Below are 18,129 nucleotides of genomic sequence, written 5' to 3' on the forward strand. Positions count from 1 at the left end.
TTGTCAAAATCATCCATAGGCCTTCATGGGGTTAACATATGCCTTACGAAGTGTGTTTTTGTAACAAAAATATTTACGTTTTTTAAAATTCTAAGCTCAAATCACCGACTTCCAGTGGCGACCAAATGCATGTTATGTGCAATTGACGTATATATGATGTAAGACACATTCTTACCACATAGTTTGTTTACCACAGAAACCAACAATGAACAAAGAAACTAATTAGCATGGTGTTACTGTTTGATTGTTATGAAGCGGACAGGAGACAGAGGTAAGGAAACGTTAGGGTGTTTATTAAATGACAACAAGGAGCACATGAAGGATAGCCAGGAGGATCAGGAATGATGTTGGGGTCTTTCCTCCGTGGCTGGGTAACAGGAATACACGAGGATGGACAGCACACACCAGATACAGCTGACAGAGGATGACACAGACTTGGAAGGACTGGAAGACAGGACGATTCGGGAGGACCAGGAAGACTAGGAGGAATACAAAGAGAACAGGTAAGTAAATCGTTTGTTTTAGCTGAGGATGACTACGCTGAGTGGTCGCTCAGTTGTCCGCTTTCGTCGAGACGAGCCCGGACAATGAGCGACTGGAGTGCTGTGCTTTTATCTGGTGCTCGTGAATGTGATGCAGCTGTGTGCTCATTAGAAGTCAGGTGATGGTGATCTTCGTGAGTGGGGGTCGTGAGAGCCTGACCAATCCATGACAGTACCCCCCTCCCCAGGGCCCGCTCCTGAGGGCCGACACCTCCGACGCCGTGGTGGTCTCCCTCTGCCTCTAGGCGCTGGGAACTCAGGGTGGCTCTCATGAAACTCCACCATGAGACTAGGATCGAGAATATCAGCTCTGGGAACCCATGTCCTTTCTTCGGGGCCGTACCCTTCCCAGTCCACCAGGTACTCCAACTGGCCACCACGACGTCGGGAACGCAAGATCTCCTTCACTGCGTAGACGGCTCCTTCTTCTAGGAGCAGTGGAGGAGGGGGTTCCTCTTCGTGGTCAGGCTCTGTGGAGGGAAGAACAGGATCGTGATAGGGTTTCAGGAGTGATACGTGGAATGTAGGGTGAATACGGTAGTGAGAGGGTAATTGTAGTTTGTAGGTGACGGGGTTAACCTGTTCCACGATGGTGAAGGGACCAACAAATCGGGGACTTAACTTGCGAGAGGGCAGTCGCATGCGTATGTCCCGGGTGGATAGCCACACCTTTTGTCCGGGTGTGTATCTGGGTTCTTCAGACCTTCTCCTATCGGCGGTTACCTTGCTTCGACGGACTGCCCTCTGCAGATGTTGATGAGCCTCGTCCCAGACTCTCTCGCTCTCCCGGAACCAGTGATCCACTGCGGGGACATCAGATGGTTCGCCATCCCAGGGAAAGAGCGGTGGTTGGAAGCCCAGGACGCACTGGAATGGCGTGAGTCCGGTGGAGGGTTGCCGCAGTGAATTTTGGGCATATTCTGCCCAGCCCAAATACTGGCTCCAGGAGTTCTGGTGACCACTGCAGAAGGTCCTCAGGAACCGTCCCACCTCCTGAATCTTCCTCTCTGTCTGCCCGTTGGTTTGGGGATGATATCCAGAAGAGAGGCTGACGGCCACACCTAGGAGCTTGAAGAAGGCTTTCCATAGACGTGAGATGAACTGTGGACCTCTGTCCGACACAATATCTTCTGGAATACCAAATGACCTGAAGACTTGATTAAAGATATTGTCGGCAGTTTCAAAGGCTGTGGGAAGACCTTTCAGAGGGATTAGTTTGACAAACTTTGAGAATCTATCTACTATGACTAGAATACAGGTATTACCTTCTGACGAAGGGAGGTCAGTGATAAAGTCCACTCCTAGGTGTGACCAGGGACGGTTCGGAATCGGCAAGGGATGGAGCTTTCCAGCGGGTAGATGACGTGGGCTCTTGGATTGGGCACAGTCCTTACAGCCCTGAACATATTGCCTCACATCCCTTGCCATGTTTGGCCACCAGAATCGTTGGGATACTAGCGAGAGAGTATTGTTGATCCCTGGATGTCCAGTGCCTAGCGAGGTATGTAAGGAGTGGATCAGATCTACCCGGTGTTCAGGTGGTATGAACTGCCGATGAGGAGGGCATCCCGGCGGAGCAGGGGCTTCCGGAGTGGCAACGACTGGAGGAGCGTTCCAGGTGATCGGACAAATGGAGATGTGTTCGGGAAGAATCTTCGTTGGGAGTTCTTCATGATCGTGATGCTCGTGTAAACGAGAGAGAGCGTCTGCTCTTAGATTCTTGGGTCCTGGACGATAGGAAATGGAGAAATCAAAACGTGAGAAGAAAAGTGACCATCTGGCTTGACGTGGACATAGTCTCTTGGCCTCTTTGATGTATTGGAGGTTTTTGTGATCTGTGATCACCTGGAACGGATGTTTGGCTCCCTCCAACCAGTGACGCCACTCCTCCAAGGCTAGCTTGATTGCTAGAAGCTCCCTGTCTCCTATGCTGTAATTCTGCTCCGCCGGGCTCAACTTCCGAGAGAAATAGGCACAGGGATGCAGTCGGGGCGGTGTATCATGATGTTGAGATAATACTGCCCCGACGCCGGTGGTGGATGCGTCCACTTCCACCACGAAAGGAAGATTTGGGTCAGGATGAGTCAGGAGTGGGGCCCTTGTGAACTCCTTCTTAAGAAGGCGGAAGGCTGCGGCTGCTTCTTTGGTCCACTCCAGTCCTTTGGGTTTACCCTTGAGGAGATTAGTGAGAGGTGATGTAATCCTGCTGTAGTCCTTGATAAACCGTCTATAAAAGTTAGCAAACCCAAGAAACCTCTGGAGCTCCTTAATGGAAGTGGGTTCTGACCAGGATAGAACAGCCTCAATTTTCTTCCCATCCATACGTATACCGGTTTGGTCAATGATGTATCCCAAGAAATGAATCGACTTCTGGTGGAATGAGCATTTCTCCGCTTTGAGGTAGAGGTGATGTTCTCTCAATGTGTGTAGGACCTCCGCAACGTGTTGGCGATGTTCGGCCTCACTCCGGGAGTAAATGAGGATGTCATCTATGTACACTATTACACAGTGGTGAAGAAACTCCCGGAGGACTTCATGAATGAAGTTTTGGAATACGGAGGGGGCGTTGACCAGACCGTAAGGCATGACCTCATATTCATAGTGGCCAGTAGGGGTCACGAATGCTGTCTTCCATTGGTCCCCCTCACGTATTCTTATCAGATTATACGCGCTGCGGAGGTCCAATTTAGTGAAGACTTTAGCTTCTCGGAGCTGTTCCAAAGCGGCTGGTACCAGAGGAAGGGGATATCGGTATTTTACTGTACCGTTATTTAGGACCCTGTAGTCGATGCATGGACGCAGCCCTCCGTCCTTCTTGGCCACAAAGAAGAAGCTTGAGGCGGCTGGTGATTTTGAGTGACGTATGTACCCCTGACTCAGAGCCTCCCTTATGTAATCTTCCATTGCCTGATTCTCTGGAAGCGAGAGCGGGTAGATCCTACCTCTTGGCAACTGGGCATCTGGAACTAGGTCGATCGCGCAGTCCCATGGCCGATGCGGCGGTAGCTGGGAAGCTCTCTTGGGGCAGAAGACATCATGAAAGGAGCTGTACTCCTTAGGAATGTGGATAGACTGCTTCTCAGGAGGGCTCTCGACCGATGTTGCAAACAAAGAAATGGGGTTCCGACCTTGAAGAGGGAGATTTGGAAAACAGGCAGGTGTACATCCAGATCCCCATTTCTTTATCTCTCCTGTGCCCCAAGAGATGATGGGATCGTGCTTCACCAGCCACGGGCGCCCTAGAATGATGTCCATATTTGCACCCTCCAGAACCAGAAATTGAATCCTCTCTTGATGTAACAACCCCACTTGAAGAAGGATGTCTTCGCATTGTCGATGGATACGGGTCGAAGATCGAGTGCACTGGGTTATCGGTTGTATCTGGTATATATGCGAGGACGCCTCAGTACGGAGGTGGAGTTGACGACAGAGGGATTGGGAGATGAAGTTCCCTGCTGACCCGGAGTCGATGAGGGCTGTGACAAGGAGAGAAATAGAGGCAGTAGTTATTTGTACGGTGGTAGTAAGTGGTTTACATTGTTCAATATTCGTACTGAATACACTCACTGAAGTCCGAATGGGACGAAGGGGACACTCCATACGGGTGTGTCCACTGACACCGCAGTATAGACACAGACCCCGGGTCAGCCTCCTCTGTCGTTCCGCTGATGTCAGTCTTCCAGACTCTATTATCATGGGTTCTGGTTCTGGAGAGGCTGTTGACTCAGGCGATTGGAGGAGTGCAGACGAGGGGGTGATGGTGTCCTGTTGATAGGAACGGAGACGATCGGAACATCGGAGAGAATGTTGGATGAATCTCTCCAGACCCATTGTATCATCTAATGTGGCCAGTTGGATTCGGAGAGTGGGTTCCAAGCCGAGCCGGTACGTGGTCAACAACGATCTCTCATTCCATCCACTTGCAGCTGCTAGAGTGCGAAACCGGAGAGCATATTCCTGTGTAGATAGAGTACCTTGCTTTAGATGATACAGCTGCTCTCCAGCGGCTACTTCCCCATCAGAACGTCCAAACACCTCTTTGAAATACTCCGTGAAGGTAGTGATGGAATTCATGACCGGCCCGGCTTGGTTCCAGATCGTCTCAGCCCATTTAAGTGCAGGTCCAGAGAGTAGAGATACGATGTAGGCGATCTTCGACTTATCTGTGGGATATAGAGAAGGTTGCATTTCGAATATGAGGGAACATTGTAACAGAAAACCATTGCACTCCCCCGCTCCGCCTGAGTAGGGCGCTGGTCGGGCCATGGGACTGGAAGGAAGGGCCGAAGAAGAAACTGTGGAGGCGGAAGTGCTCGGTGCTGGTGGTGCGTTGGAAAGTGGAGCTGGTGGCTGTAGAATCCGCTTCAACTGGTCCACCAGCTCTTGAAGGTGATCGGGGGTGCTCATGTTGTCGTCGTTATGGGTCCGGGCTTCTGTTATGAAGCGGACAGGAGACAGAGGTAAGGAAACGTTAGGGTGTTTATTAAATGACAACAAGGAGCACATGAAGGATAGCCAGGAGGATCAGGAATGATGTTGGGGTCTTTTCCTCCGTGGCTGGGTAACAGGAATACACGAGGATGGACAGCACACACCAGATACAGCTGACAGAGGATGACACAGACTTGGAAGGACTGGAAGACAGGACGATTCGGGAGGACCAGGAAGACTAGGAGGAATACAAAGAGAACAGGTAAGTAAATCGTTGTTTTAGCTGAGGATGACTACGCTGAGTGGTCGCTCAGTTGTCCGCTTTCGTCGAGACGAGCCCGGACAATGAGCGACTGGAGTGCTGTGCTTTTATCTGGTGCTCGTGAATGTGATGCAGCTGTGTGCTCATTAGAAGTCAGGTGATGGTGATCTTCGTGAGTGGGGGTCGTGAGAGCCTGACCAATCCATGACATTGATACAGTATATTGTTCCTACAATGGCACACACATGTGTCTACCTGTCTTATGTTATGTGATATCACACGTTGTATAAGTTAGTCATGCATAACATGCATCCATCCACCACCAAAAGTCAGTAATTGGAGTTTATAATTAAATAAAATAGATATATTTCATTGCAAAAAACAAATCAATCTGCTTCATAAGACATGTGATAACTCCTGGTGCCGTGTAGTTAGTTTGATGATGGATATGTTTTTTGAAGCTTCAAAATAAAAGCCACTTTCCAACAACATTGTACAGCATGGAAACTACTCCGAATGTGTCTGTCTGACAGAAAAAAAAAATCTGTTTTGAGCTTGAAAGTGACTAAATTATGGGGTAGTTTTAATGCACTAATTCATTCAATCATTAATTTTCCATCGACTTAGTCCCTTTATTCCTCAGGGGTCACCACAGCAGAATGAACCGCCAACTTATCCAGCATATGTTTTAAACAGGGGATACCCTTCCAGCTGCAACCCAGGGCTGGGAAACACCCATATACACATACCCATGCACACACATACACTACGGCCAATTTAGTTTATTCAATTCACCTCTCTGCTTGTTAAGTGTGATATCATGAGAAGCGGCTTCTGGGTCCAGGTGCTATATTGAACTGTATGGGGAGACTCATCAAATGGTAATAATAAACATTTACAAAGCGATGTAATTTGTGATGCAGCAAGTCCAGAGACTGTTGTGTACACTATGATTTTATATGAAATTCACTTTCTTAAGTTTATTTATAAACTAATTTTGAGAGGATCACGTGCTTATGATTGCTTGTGGCTGGTCCCACATTATTCAATTTACGATTCACCAATCAGACAATTCCTAAACCACTATAAATACCCTTAGTTCCATATAACAGCCATCTTCATTTTGAAGAATCCCGCCTTCCCCCTACTCCTCTTTCTTTCCTGGATGGGTGGCACGGTGGCCCAGTGGTTAGCACTGTTGTCTCACAGCAAGAACGTCACTGGTTCTAGTCCTTACCAAACCAGCCAACGTTTCCATGTAGAGTTTACATGTTCTCTCCGTGCTCACGTGGATTTCCCCCGGGTTCCCCGGTTTCCTCCCCTTGTCCAAAAACATGCAACTTAAGTTAATTGACTAATCCAAATCGGCACCATAGACATGCTCCTTGTAAGAGCAATCACTATCTGTTCATTAGCTACTACAGCATGGGAGTTCTCAAGATCTACCTGAGCTCAAACTCCCCTCTCGCCTTGCAAACGGGAGGGAGCCCCGGGCTTGAGAATCTTATGAGCTCAGGGCTCTTTCCTGGGACAGCATGCCAAACAAGCTTTATAATCAATCATCAGCTAAGTGTGAACTCTTGAAAATGTGTGATAGGACTAAAAAAGGTCATAAACAAATATTTTCTCAATTTAATTAAGTAGTGGCTTGGACCCGGAAACAGTACTCCATACATCACCGATAATTCACGACTTAACAAGCGGATACTGCAGGACTGTGGGGGAAACCGGAGCACCCGGAGGAAACCCAAGCCAACACGGGAGAGCCTGCAACACAGAAATGCGAACTGGTCCAGCTGGGACTCAAACCAGCGACCTTCTTGCTGTGAGATGACAGTGCTAACCACTGAGCCAACTCTACCTGTCTTATATCATGTGATATCACTCGTATAAGTTAGACGTGCATCTATTCGCCACCAAAAGTCATTGATTGTAGTTTCTTATTAAACATAGATATACTTAGTTACAAAAACAAATCAATCAGCTTCATAAGATATGCATTAACTCCTGGTGGCTTGTAAGTTAGTTCGATGATGGATTTATATGCTTTTAGAAGTTTGAAAATAAAAGCCACTATGAATAAAAGCCACAGCATAAAAGAGCAAGGGGTAAAAAAAAAATAATAAAACTACTCCAACTGTGTTTGTCTGACAGAAACAATGGTTTTGAGCTTGAGGGACTAAATTATGGGGTAGTTTAAATTTTTTGTATATTATTCCTTTAGGTTTTACATTAAAACTGCATGAGCATGATATGATTTAATGTTCTTTAGGCCTTGTCAGATAGTATGAAAATGTTCTCAGCTCAAAAATATCTAACACTGTAACAGATCTCTGGTGTCCTTAACGGCATTTTAAATGACTCGATAAAAATGGACACAAAGACTTGTACAGAGTTTTACATCAAGCTGTGACACATTGATTTGTTGTCATCATGTTCCATGTTTCCTGGTTCTTGATTCAAAAGTCATCATCGGAAGAACTTTTCATTAAAAATGAAAGGGAAAAATATATATATTGCAAGGGCGATTAATCTGCTGATGTAAAACTAGTAATTAAAGACAACTATGTTGATTTAGGATTATAGAAATCTTGTAGGATTACCACAATTTGTTTCTGACAAGCAAATTATGGCCAAAATCATACAGTGTGCACCTGGCTTTAGAAGAGAACAATAAAAAGAACGTGAAGAATGGTTCAGGCCACAAAAAAAGAAACTCACCATATTCATCATCCCAAACCTGAAAGATGTTTTCTTTAGTGGAAGACAATTGCATATGTCTAGCCCAAATGTTCTTACTGTTGATCTTCAATAACAAAAGAAGTTATTCAAAAAATCTTTAAAAATCCTTCATATGAATCACACTTTTCTTTAGTTTTCTGACTGGAATGAAATTTAAAGGTTGTTATGCATTAAAAAAAACATTTCCCTCTTCAGAAACTGAAATCTTAGTTTGCTTATAGACATTGTTTGCGTTACACTCTGCTCAAGGTTTGAATATTTCGATGAATACAGCTGTAGCATAGTGTGTTGAATATATGAATTTGATTACATTTTTTAAATGTATATTCAAAAGAAAGATCTCAGTCAATTACAAAAATAAAGAGAATTCTTCAGATATTTTCTAAAGCATCGGTGATGTGTGTAATGATGCACTTGAATAAAGCATCGTCATTACATGTATGCCAAAAATCAAGCTTGTGACAAGAAATATTTTATCTATAAGCCTTTGGAAGCCTGTTCAGTCATTGTCCCATGGAATTTGTATATATATATATATATATATATATATATATATATATATATATATATATATATATATATATATATATATATATATATACACGAGACTATTGAATATTCTTGGTGGGTGTGTGTGCGTGTGTATAGACTTCAGTTTTTTAATGAAGTTCTCCGTTAAGTCTCCCAAAGACTTCACATTCCTAATACCCCCCATACACCCGCTCTACCGCACACACACACACAACCAAATGACCCCTCCCCCATCGCAACACACACACACACACACACATGCATGCACACAAACACTTAAAACACACATTCCAAGCATCCTCATTAGCAATTCATGAGCTGAGTCTCATTAGACACTAAGTTTTAGCGCGGGCCTCTGAAGTCGATGGCTAGAGCTGTTATTAATATTTCATATGTCTTCCCATTGAGGAGCTAAAAAAAAAGAGAAGTTGCTTCGCTTCGGCTACAAAGTCGCTCGAGCTCTCCTCTTTTACCCCTCTTCCTCTATTTTCCCTTCTTTTTCCCCTTCGTTAGACTGCTTTTATGGACTGCCTCTTTCTTCACCGCTCTATCTCTCCGCCCCTCTCTCCAGCGAACAGACCCTAACTCAAACTGACTTAATTGGGCTGTCTTTGTTCGAAGAAATGTGGACCTACCTTACGTTTTCCCATAGATTCAGACCAAAGAATAAGATGACAGAAACCCGAAGAACAATCACAAATGAGATCTCTTTAATATCTCAAGCGCGTCTCCTAGAGGTTCAGAAGAGATCTCGAAAATGTCTCAAAATGAGCTCCGATTTGTCATTATATCAAAGTCTCAGTATGAACTCCAACATTTTAGTCTATTTATATTTCTCCAAATGAATTTTAGGAGAAACTTGTGGAACATCTGAGAACTTAATTAAAGCTGACATGTGCTTTTTGTTGTTTTATATGCAGAGACACTTTTATGAAAGCAATTTGTAATGTGGGTTTTGTTTTTAAATGGTGCATTTACAACATTGCTCTTTTTGTCAGAGAATCCGGAACTTTTTGCAAAAACACTGTAAGCCTAATGTTGGGCACACATTTTAAGATTGTAGCCTAGATTTTCACTCACAGACAACAAATCGGCGCTTCTTCAGAGTGAATCATCAAAGACGCAGTCTGAGGGAAGTGCTAATGCTTCGCTGATGCCAGCAATATAATTAGCATGCTAAATATCAGGACCTGTCCAACAGTCAGGGTCTCGCAGTGTGGAATGCGTTTTGACTGGAAATTACATCAGCGATGACCTGCAGCTAATGAAAGATCATTTCACAGGGAAAGAGGGAGGAGTCATAGACCTGCAACAGAAATATTTTAGTTTTTACGCTAATAGGTGCGCAGACATCTTGTAATGTGTGACCCCCTGTCACCAATACATCTGTTGTATGGACAGAACTGCAAACAAAAGTTACCCCAGACAATCTTGTAGTATGTGAACGACAGCGATCTAACAACTTTGAATGATGTGCAATGTGTTCCTGACACAAGCAGATCTTACCATTAGCATTAGCATGTGTGTGTTTACACAGATTTTCATTGTGTTTAGGAATTAAGGCCCAGTTCAGCGAATCAGTCAAGCTTACCTGTAGTTTAGCCAAAAATGTACTCATCCTCCAGTGGTTTCATACTATGTGTTTCTCTTTTCAGTTGAAAGAATTTTGTAGAATACTAGAAGCCTGCAATCATGTGCTGTGCCCAATTGGCATAGTATCAGTCCTAAATATTATTCAAATATAGATTTAGAATTTACCAAATCTTAGTATGTTGAAATGAGTATTTCAAGTTTACCAGGATGATCTACTTTTTAATTACTCTGACATCTAATTTTGCCCACAATACATTGCATTTTGGACGTAAATTTGATTAGAACTACAAACGTGGGTAAAAAATTAACCACAAACATGGCAGGCACCTTTTTTGTATTAAAATGTACATACGTTTACAATGTAGTTAAACTAGACAAACAGGGAAGCAGTAATTGACTTCAATGGACCCGTTTAACAGTCATCCACATCTTAATTCCTTTAAAATTTGTAATATTTTTATTTTTAAAAAAAGTGTATGAACATTTATATATATTTAAGTGTGTAGTAGATAGTCTTTGCTTTAAATTACAAAAAGAACTACTGCTAGTGCGAGAATTACCCCTAGTTCTAATACAGCATCTGTAGGACTGGACAGTACAATTGATGTTATTCTCTCCTCTGGCTGGCATCAGTCTTACACAATTTTTTCTTTTTTCTGAAAGTCTTTATTACACCAAATAAAAGTTTTCTTTTATTATTTGAGCAAATAAGATTGTAAAAAAAAAATTGTTGTGTTTTCCCATTCAATGCGCTCTGAGTTTTTCCAATCGTGATGACTCCTGCTACTGAGAAACCCGAAAGTGTGAAAAGTAAGGATGGGCGATACCACAATTTTTTTATGCGATACGATACCGATACTTTTTGTTACATTTTTTAAAAATACTGATACCGATATCACTTATTATTTAAAATGTTAATGTCATTTTTCAAAATAATGTGATTTCAAGAAAATCATTATATATATATATATATATATATATATATATATATATAGTGTGTATGTGTGTGTGTGATATATACATATACATACACGCACACACATCTATGTTGTACATACACACTGCATACACATACATACTATATATATACACTGCACAGATCCACACACACTTATATTTATTTTTATTCACCTACTGGTAACGAGAGAGAGATGATTTATTATTCTGATTTATTATTTTATTTATTTATTTTGTATTTTTAATTATGTGTGTTCTTTTTAATGTAAACTTTATAAATAACATTTGTCATGCCAATAAAGCAATTATTTAACTGAATTGAATTGAGAGAGAGAGAGAGAGAGAGAGAGGGGTTTGCCCCCTTTAAAACTCGTGCAACGCTTTTTTTCAGCTGATGAGTACCACAACACGCTGCGTTACCTCTCAGCCATCGTGTCATTCCGTAATGCAGAAGTGTTCGACTTGCGTGAGTTGAGTTCGTATGTTATCTGAAAGGCACATGATTGTTCACGTCACATTCCGCCGCAGATTGATTGGTGTAACGTCTTATATACAAAGCGTCACTGACAATCCTGTACACCGCGCTAAAAAATTTAGTTATGCAGAAATTATTAAAATATAGTTAAAATATCGATACTTAAAAAAAATATATCGATACCAATTTAGAAGCTTCTGAGTATCGATATATCGATACTCGAGCATCGATGTGCACATCCCTAGTGAAAAGGGTCAATATCAGGAAAAGCAATAATTATAAGGGTCAGTGGTTATTGGTTTCCATACTTTTTTCCGAAATATCTACTTTTGTTTTCAATAGAACACAAGAAATTTGTGACAAGTAAAGGTTAATTAAATGATGACAGAAATGTTTATTTTAGTGTAGTGTGAGTTTGAGGCAGGGCTATCTGTTAAATGAACAGAACCAGACATCGAAAAGTCATTTAATATATTTCTGCAATTCGGTTTTATCCAGTGGAATGAATCAAGGTGGAACCCAAACATGAAGAAGTTATAAGTATGTAACAGAGTGGTGTTTTTGTAGAACTGCCATGAGACAGCTAATATGGGAGAATCCCATATGAACCCTGTAACCCCTGTAAAGGGGTTGAGGAAACAAAGGAGTTTGGGACACAGCAGACGTGCTGTGTTCTGGATACAAATGCATGCAAGAATAAGTCAATAACGGTTGTGTCTGGAAATGTGTGGATAAACAAATGAACAAATATGTGCATGTGTGTCCATGTGGAAGGCCAGACTCCCATTCTCGACAGACGCCACATTCCCTGCGAATGAGAAACAGACCCGGATAGAGGGATGAGAGAGAGATAGATGTCTTTAACAGGCTGATTCGACCGTCTCTGAGTCTATGCGCGCAACCGAGGAAAGAATTCACAGAGCCCCCTCCCTCCGAAACCAAGTTTTATTCCCACTTTATCTGTGGGAGAATATGTGCCAGTGCTCCTCTGTCTCTCATTTAAACAGCGCTGTCATGAGAGCCGTAATCAAACCGAAAAACCTCACAAAGGCAGAAGAGCAAAGCAGTATGGAACCAATTGTGATCTGACGGCAGCCAAAAAGCCCATTTCCATCTGAGACAGTAGATTCAATGGCTTTCTCTCCTCATTTGACCCTCTTCTGATCGATATCTCCTTTTCTGTTCGTCTTCCCACATTTGCTGTCGCTCTCTCCTTCCAGGATGTTGTTTCCACAGCAGCACCGTTGTGTTTTGCAGGGGTGTTGATTTGTTGCGATGTTGTTTCTTGCATCTCCCCTGAATATGTTGTTTAATGAATCTTTTGCGCAGTGCAGCATAATTAATTTGTATTCTGTCAAGTCTTTTATCAGACACACCTGTTATGACACGTCGCTTATATCAGGTGTAGATTTGATAAATGGGAGCTGTGATGTGCAGTCGCACTTAATGAGGAAGCGCAGAGTAAAGTTTGAGAAAGTTCCCAAAGCCAGGCAACTTCTAGCGCGGTTTAATGGGCCAGGGTCAAGCTAGTGCTTGATGTATGGTGGCGTTCAGCACATCAGAGTGTTCACTTTTGACAATTAGAGGTAGTTTGCGGCCATCTTGTGCCGTCGCCGACGGAGTGGCACAAAAGGACGCGGCGTGGTAAGCCGGCAAGCCGTTTCATGGGAAAAAGCGCCTGAAAATGGCGCTCCGGAAGGCGCCCTCGCTCAGTCTCTTTACAAGCGGCTCTTTTATTTTCCTCTTTCGAACTCCATCAATTTTCCCAGCACATTCTCTCCCCTGGTTTTGTGGTTTGTCTGCCACCCCTCCTCCATTGCTACCCGGCTTGCTGTGTTCTTTATAAAGTCTTTCTCTTTCAACATCATACCCATAACCCCTCGTACACCCCCAACACACCCTCGCACGCACTCCGACTCTGCTACATTCAATTCCCTGTCTTCCTTTCTTTCTTTCTGTCTTTCTCTGCCTACTATGGTCAGGTCTCATGGGGAAAGACAGTTGGCAGGAAGCAGGCTTGCTGCCATAGCAACAGGATCACTCCCTCTCCCACAGGTCTCCTTAGCAACCGGTAGCTTGGCATTGTTGTAATGAGCGGACCCTATGTGCCAGGCTAACAGAGCACGAGTGTGTGCGTGCATGTATGTAACCAAGTGCATATTTATGTGCTACATCTTACTGTGAAAAGCACCCAAGGCATTTTTAAGGAGGTTAAAACTGAGCACCAAAATGGTGTTATGTATTCCGATCATATTGGAGTATTTTGTCCTCTTACGTGAACTTGAATATTAAAGGATAACGCATTAATATAGCAGGTTTTAATTAACAATCATGTGACCAGGTGCTTCCCAATCTGTTTGGGGTTTGATTAAAGCGATCAGCTCATTCCACGCCCCGCAACCGAAATAATCGATGCGTGACTTAATTAATGATTTACTAATTAATTGTGCATGCTCTGCCTAGAACAGAGGATGACTTTGTGCTGGATGATAAAGTCAGTCAGAGTTATACACGCTTGTGTTTGTACTGGCAGAGAAGCTGTAAACACAAAAGACTTCAAAAAAATGGGATTTGCCTGTAGAGCCTACTTTTTTTCTATTTATTCAGTTATGCCTTCATAGTCAGTTAAAATCCAAATGATTAGCCCCCATTTATTTTTTCCCCCAGTTTCTATTTAAGGGAGAGAGGATTTTTTGAATACATTCTAAACATAGATGTTTTAATAACTATTTTCTAATAACTGATTTATTTATCTTTGCCATGATGAGAGTACATAATATTTTACTAGTTTCAAGAAACTACACTGTAAAACCTAACATTCAGAATCACTAAATGAAATAAGCTAGTTTAACAATTTTTTTTAATGAAAAAGAGTTATCATAACTCATGAACGGATTATATTAAGCAGAACTCAAACAAGTTATGAATGAATTAATTATCTTTTTTTGTGTTAACTCTAAAAGTAACTCCAGTTTCCCCCACAGTCCAAAAATATGTGGTATAGGTGAATTAGGGATGCTAAAATTGTCCGTAGTGTATTTGTGTGACTGAGTGTGTATGGATGTTTCCCAGTGATGGGTTGCAGCCGGAAGAGCATCTGCTGCGTAAAACATATGCTGGATAAGTTGGCGGTTCATTCCGCTGTGGTAACCCCAGATTAATAAGGGACTAAGCCAAAAAGAAAATGAATGAATGAATGAACTCTAAAACGAGGACAAATACCAAATCATTCGAGTAGCTATATAGTTGTTTGGACTTAATTAGTTAACCTTATAGCAATTTGATAACTGAACTTAAATGTTTAAGTTACTAATACTCTAAAAGTTTGACAACACAAATGATCAACACAAATAATATGTGTATGTGACTCTCTATATAGTCATGGTCATATAGTTTTCAATCCTCAAACTATATTTTCAATTCACTTAAATGGTTTGCCGTATTCGGTTTCCTCAAACAGTTTGAGTTAACTGTACTTATTGGGTTTTACAGTGTAGTATATACAGCTTAAGTTACATTTAAAGGCTTAACTAGGTTAATTAGGTTAGGGTAATTAGGCAAGTTATTGTATAACGATAGTTTGTTCTGTAGTCTATAGAAAAAAATTATAGCTTAGAATAATATAGGGCCATAATTTTGACCTTAGAATGGCTTTTAAAAAATTTAAAAATGCTTTTATTCTAGCCGAATTATAACAAATAAGAAGAAAACATATTATCAGACATACTGTGAAAATTTCCTTGCTCTTTTAAACATCATTTGGGAAATATTTAAAAAAGAAAAAGAATTCAAAGAAGGGCTAATAATTCTGACTATAACTGTATATGGCTTATGCATTTAACAGAATGCATTCATGAATTTTTAAGTTTAATCTTAAAATAAATTTTTCTAATTTGTTCTTCCTTTTAAAAAGCATTAAAAATTGTTAGATTTATGCTAAGAAAAAACAAAAAACAAAAAAAACAATTGCCAATGGGGTAAGCAAATAAGTCTACATATCTTATGCAATGTTGCTTCTCAAGTGTATTCTCTTGCTTTAAGCATGTTTTTAGATCCTTTTAATAGAAGACACAAACTCTGATTAATAAAATATTTCTTACAGTGTGTACAATTATTCAGTATTATTTCATATTGTTTTATCACTGCAAATTTATATTACAACAAGAGGTGTGCATCTGTGCATAATACCCAGGTGGAAGACGTTTTTTTTTTCAGAGTCTGTGCGATCTCCCACAGGTGTCTGTACTCTCCACCTGTTGTGTGAAAGCTTAGTTAGGGATCGTCATCATTTCATGCTCTTAGTGCTGCCCCAGTCTGGGCTTCTCGCCATGCGACGCCCGGGCAAACGTATGCCAGGGGGCGGCTGTGCTATGCTGTGCCCTGCTACGTAATGGCAAAGAACTGGCTTTTATGCCCTGAAGGTCTGGTCAGCTCTGGCATGCAGGGCGGATTTTCCGATCCCCTGCACCGCTCTCAGATGCTCCTTAATCTGCCTGTTCTATTTTTAAACCTTCCCTCCCCTCTTTTTTGCTCTATCCGTCCATCCTTCACTTCCCTCCCACTCTCCCTCCCTCCCTCAGGCTCTCCCCGTTCCAGGGAACTTGGCCCGGCTCGCCCAGCAGTTCCAATTAGAGCTTGGTCCAAGGGGATGGATCGCACACTAGCTGGCTGCTCCCACCTACAGGCCCCAAGGGGTTCTGGCTTCTTTTCTGTGCCTAGTCTACCTCTCTCAGGTTAGGCTAAAGCTCCAGACGCGGCCCCTCCCTTCTGCCCTGGTCCCTCTGGTGGGTGGGCATTCCACAGGGAAGTGAGTGGTGAGAGAGGCCTTCTGTCGCCTAGCATTGGCTTAATGAGACTATTACTCCTGTTTTTAGAACATGATTGCCGAGCTTCTATCTTAAAAATGTTTAGTTTTATTAATATGTTGATTTGAAGACGAAAGTTTTTGCCAAAATTGAAAGTCCTGATATTTTGTCTTCCTTATGTTACCATAACATTTTGTAAACTTTTGTTTTTAATCAAAAGACCACCAGTATAGACATTTTTGTAATTTTTCTTCCATAAAAATATAAAAACTTCATTTTTGATTAGAAATGTGCAATGTTACGAACTCTTATTTTGTATTTTGATTTAGATTTTTTTTCAGACTACAGATTTTCAAATAGTTGTATCTATCTTTAGCCAAATATATCCCCCTATCAAACTATACATCAATAGAAAGTTTATGATTTTATATGATGCATAGAGTAAATAAGTTTACAAAAATAAACACATATGGCATGCCGTATTCAGTTATAAGATCAGTTTTAATTAATATTAGGTTAGCCAGCATGTAATGCTGCGTTCACACTAGACACAGAAGTGTCAAGCACGAGTGATTAGCATGTTAAGTCAATGCAAATAGACGCGAATAGACATCCTGCGGCGTGAATGACACAGCTCGAGTTGAGCATTTTGCGTGATTGCGCTCGAGTTCGAAAATCTGAACCTCAGCGGGCATTCGCTCCGTGTTAACCAATCAGGAGCTTGCTTTTGTGGGGGCGTTTCCCGGGGGAAAATCTTCCTGCCGACACCGACAACAGTTCATCAAGCTGGGCTCGGCTCAGTCAGAAGCACCGCTGAAAGCCTCCATCATCCAGGTTAAGTTTCTGAAGGAGTTTATGAGCGCACATAGCTGGGCGCACCTCTGAAAGGATCTAGTGGACTCAGACACTGCTCCAAACAATCAACGCCTGTTTTTCAGTCTTCATAACAGCACATAAACACAGCTATTCTCTCAATAAAATCCATGTTAGCCATTAACAACGAAGCTAGTGTCACCAAGCAGACAGAAGCCCTGCCCATCACGCAAATCCGCGTCTCTTGTGAAGTGATTTTGATGTGCGTATGAAGCGGATTTGATGCGCGAATGAAGTGAGTGAACTCTAAATGTATGAATTGCGCGATTTATCCGCGCTTGCTGCTTCTGGTATGAACACAGCATAAGGACAACATTATTTTGACGTCCAATAAACATCGATATTTGGTTGATTTAGGTTGTTGTTGGAAAGTGACCAAAATCCAATGTCTGATAGATGTACTTACATAGTGCATTTATTGTGTATGGCCATAGACCCAAAGTGCTTCACAATCATGTGGGGGTTCTCTCCACACCACCACCAGTGTGCAGCATCCACTTGGATGATGCAACGGCAGCCACAGGACAACGGCGCCAGTGTGCTCACCACACACCAGCTATAGGTGGAGTGGAGAGATAGTGATAGAGCCAGTTCAATGAATGGGGATGATTGGGAGACCATGATCGCAAGGGCCGATTGAGGGACTTTGGCCAGGACACCGGGGTCACATCTCTACTATTTACAAGAAGTGCCATGGGATTTTAATGACCACAGAGAGTCAGGACCTCGGTTTAACGTCTCATCTGAATCGCCCACTGACAGTGTAGTGTACCCTTCACTTATTACTTGGGCATTAGGACTCACACAGACCACAGGTTGCTGGCCTCTCTAACACCAATTCCAACAGAAACCTAGTTTTCCTATGTGGTCTCCCATCTAGGTACTGACCAGGCTCAGCCTTGCTTAGCTTCAGTGAAT

The 18,129-nt window shown here is 42.3% G+C and overlaps 2 protein-coding genes across 3 annotated transcripts in view; one reads left to right on the plus strand and one right to left on the minus strand.

The window, feature by feature from the left end:
• foxo6b (forkhead box O6 b) overlaps positions 1-18,129 on the plus strand; it is a 45,703-nt gene that overhangs the window by 17,000 nt on the left and 10,574 nt on the right. The window lies entirely within an intron of this gene.
• Positions 248-4,918, minus strand: LOC130246612 (chromobox protein homolog 7-like). The gene is made up of 2 exons (XM_056479657.1): positions 4,578-4,918; positions 248-1,603 (listed from the first exon to the last, which is right to left on the minus strand). Exon 2 carries the CDS (start codon positions 1,182-1,184, stop codon positions 651-653), a length of 534 nt encoding a protein of 177 aa, XP_056335632.1. The 5' UTR covers positions 1,185-1,603; positions 4,578-4,918; the 3' UTR covers positions 248-650.

This window comes from Danio aesculapii, chromosome 19 (genome assembly GCF_903798145.1).
Source record: "Danio aesculapii chromosome 19, fDanAes4.1, whole genome shotgun sequence".
In the NCBI taxonomy this organism is placed as follows: Eukaryota; Metazoa; Chordata; class Actinopteri; order Cypriniformes; family Danionidae; genus Danio; species Danio aesculapii.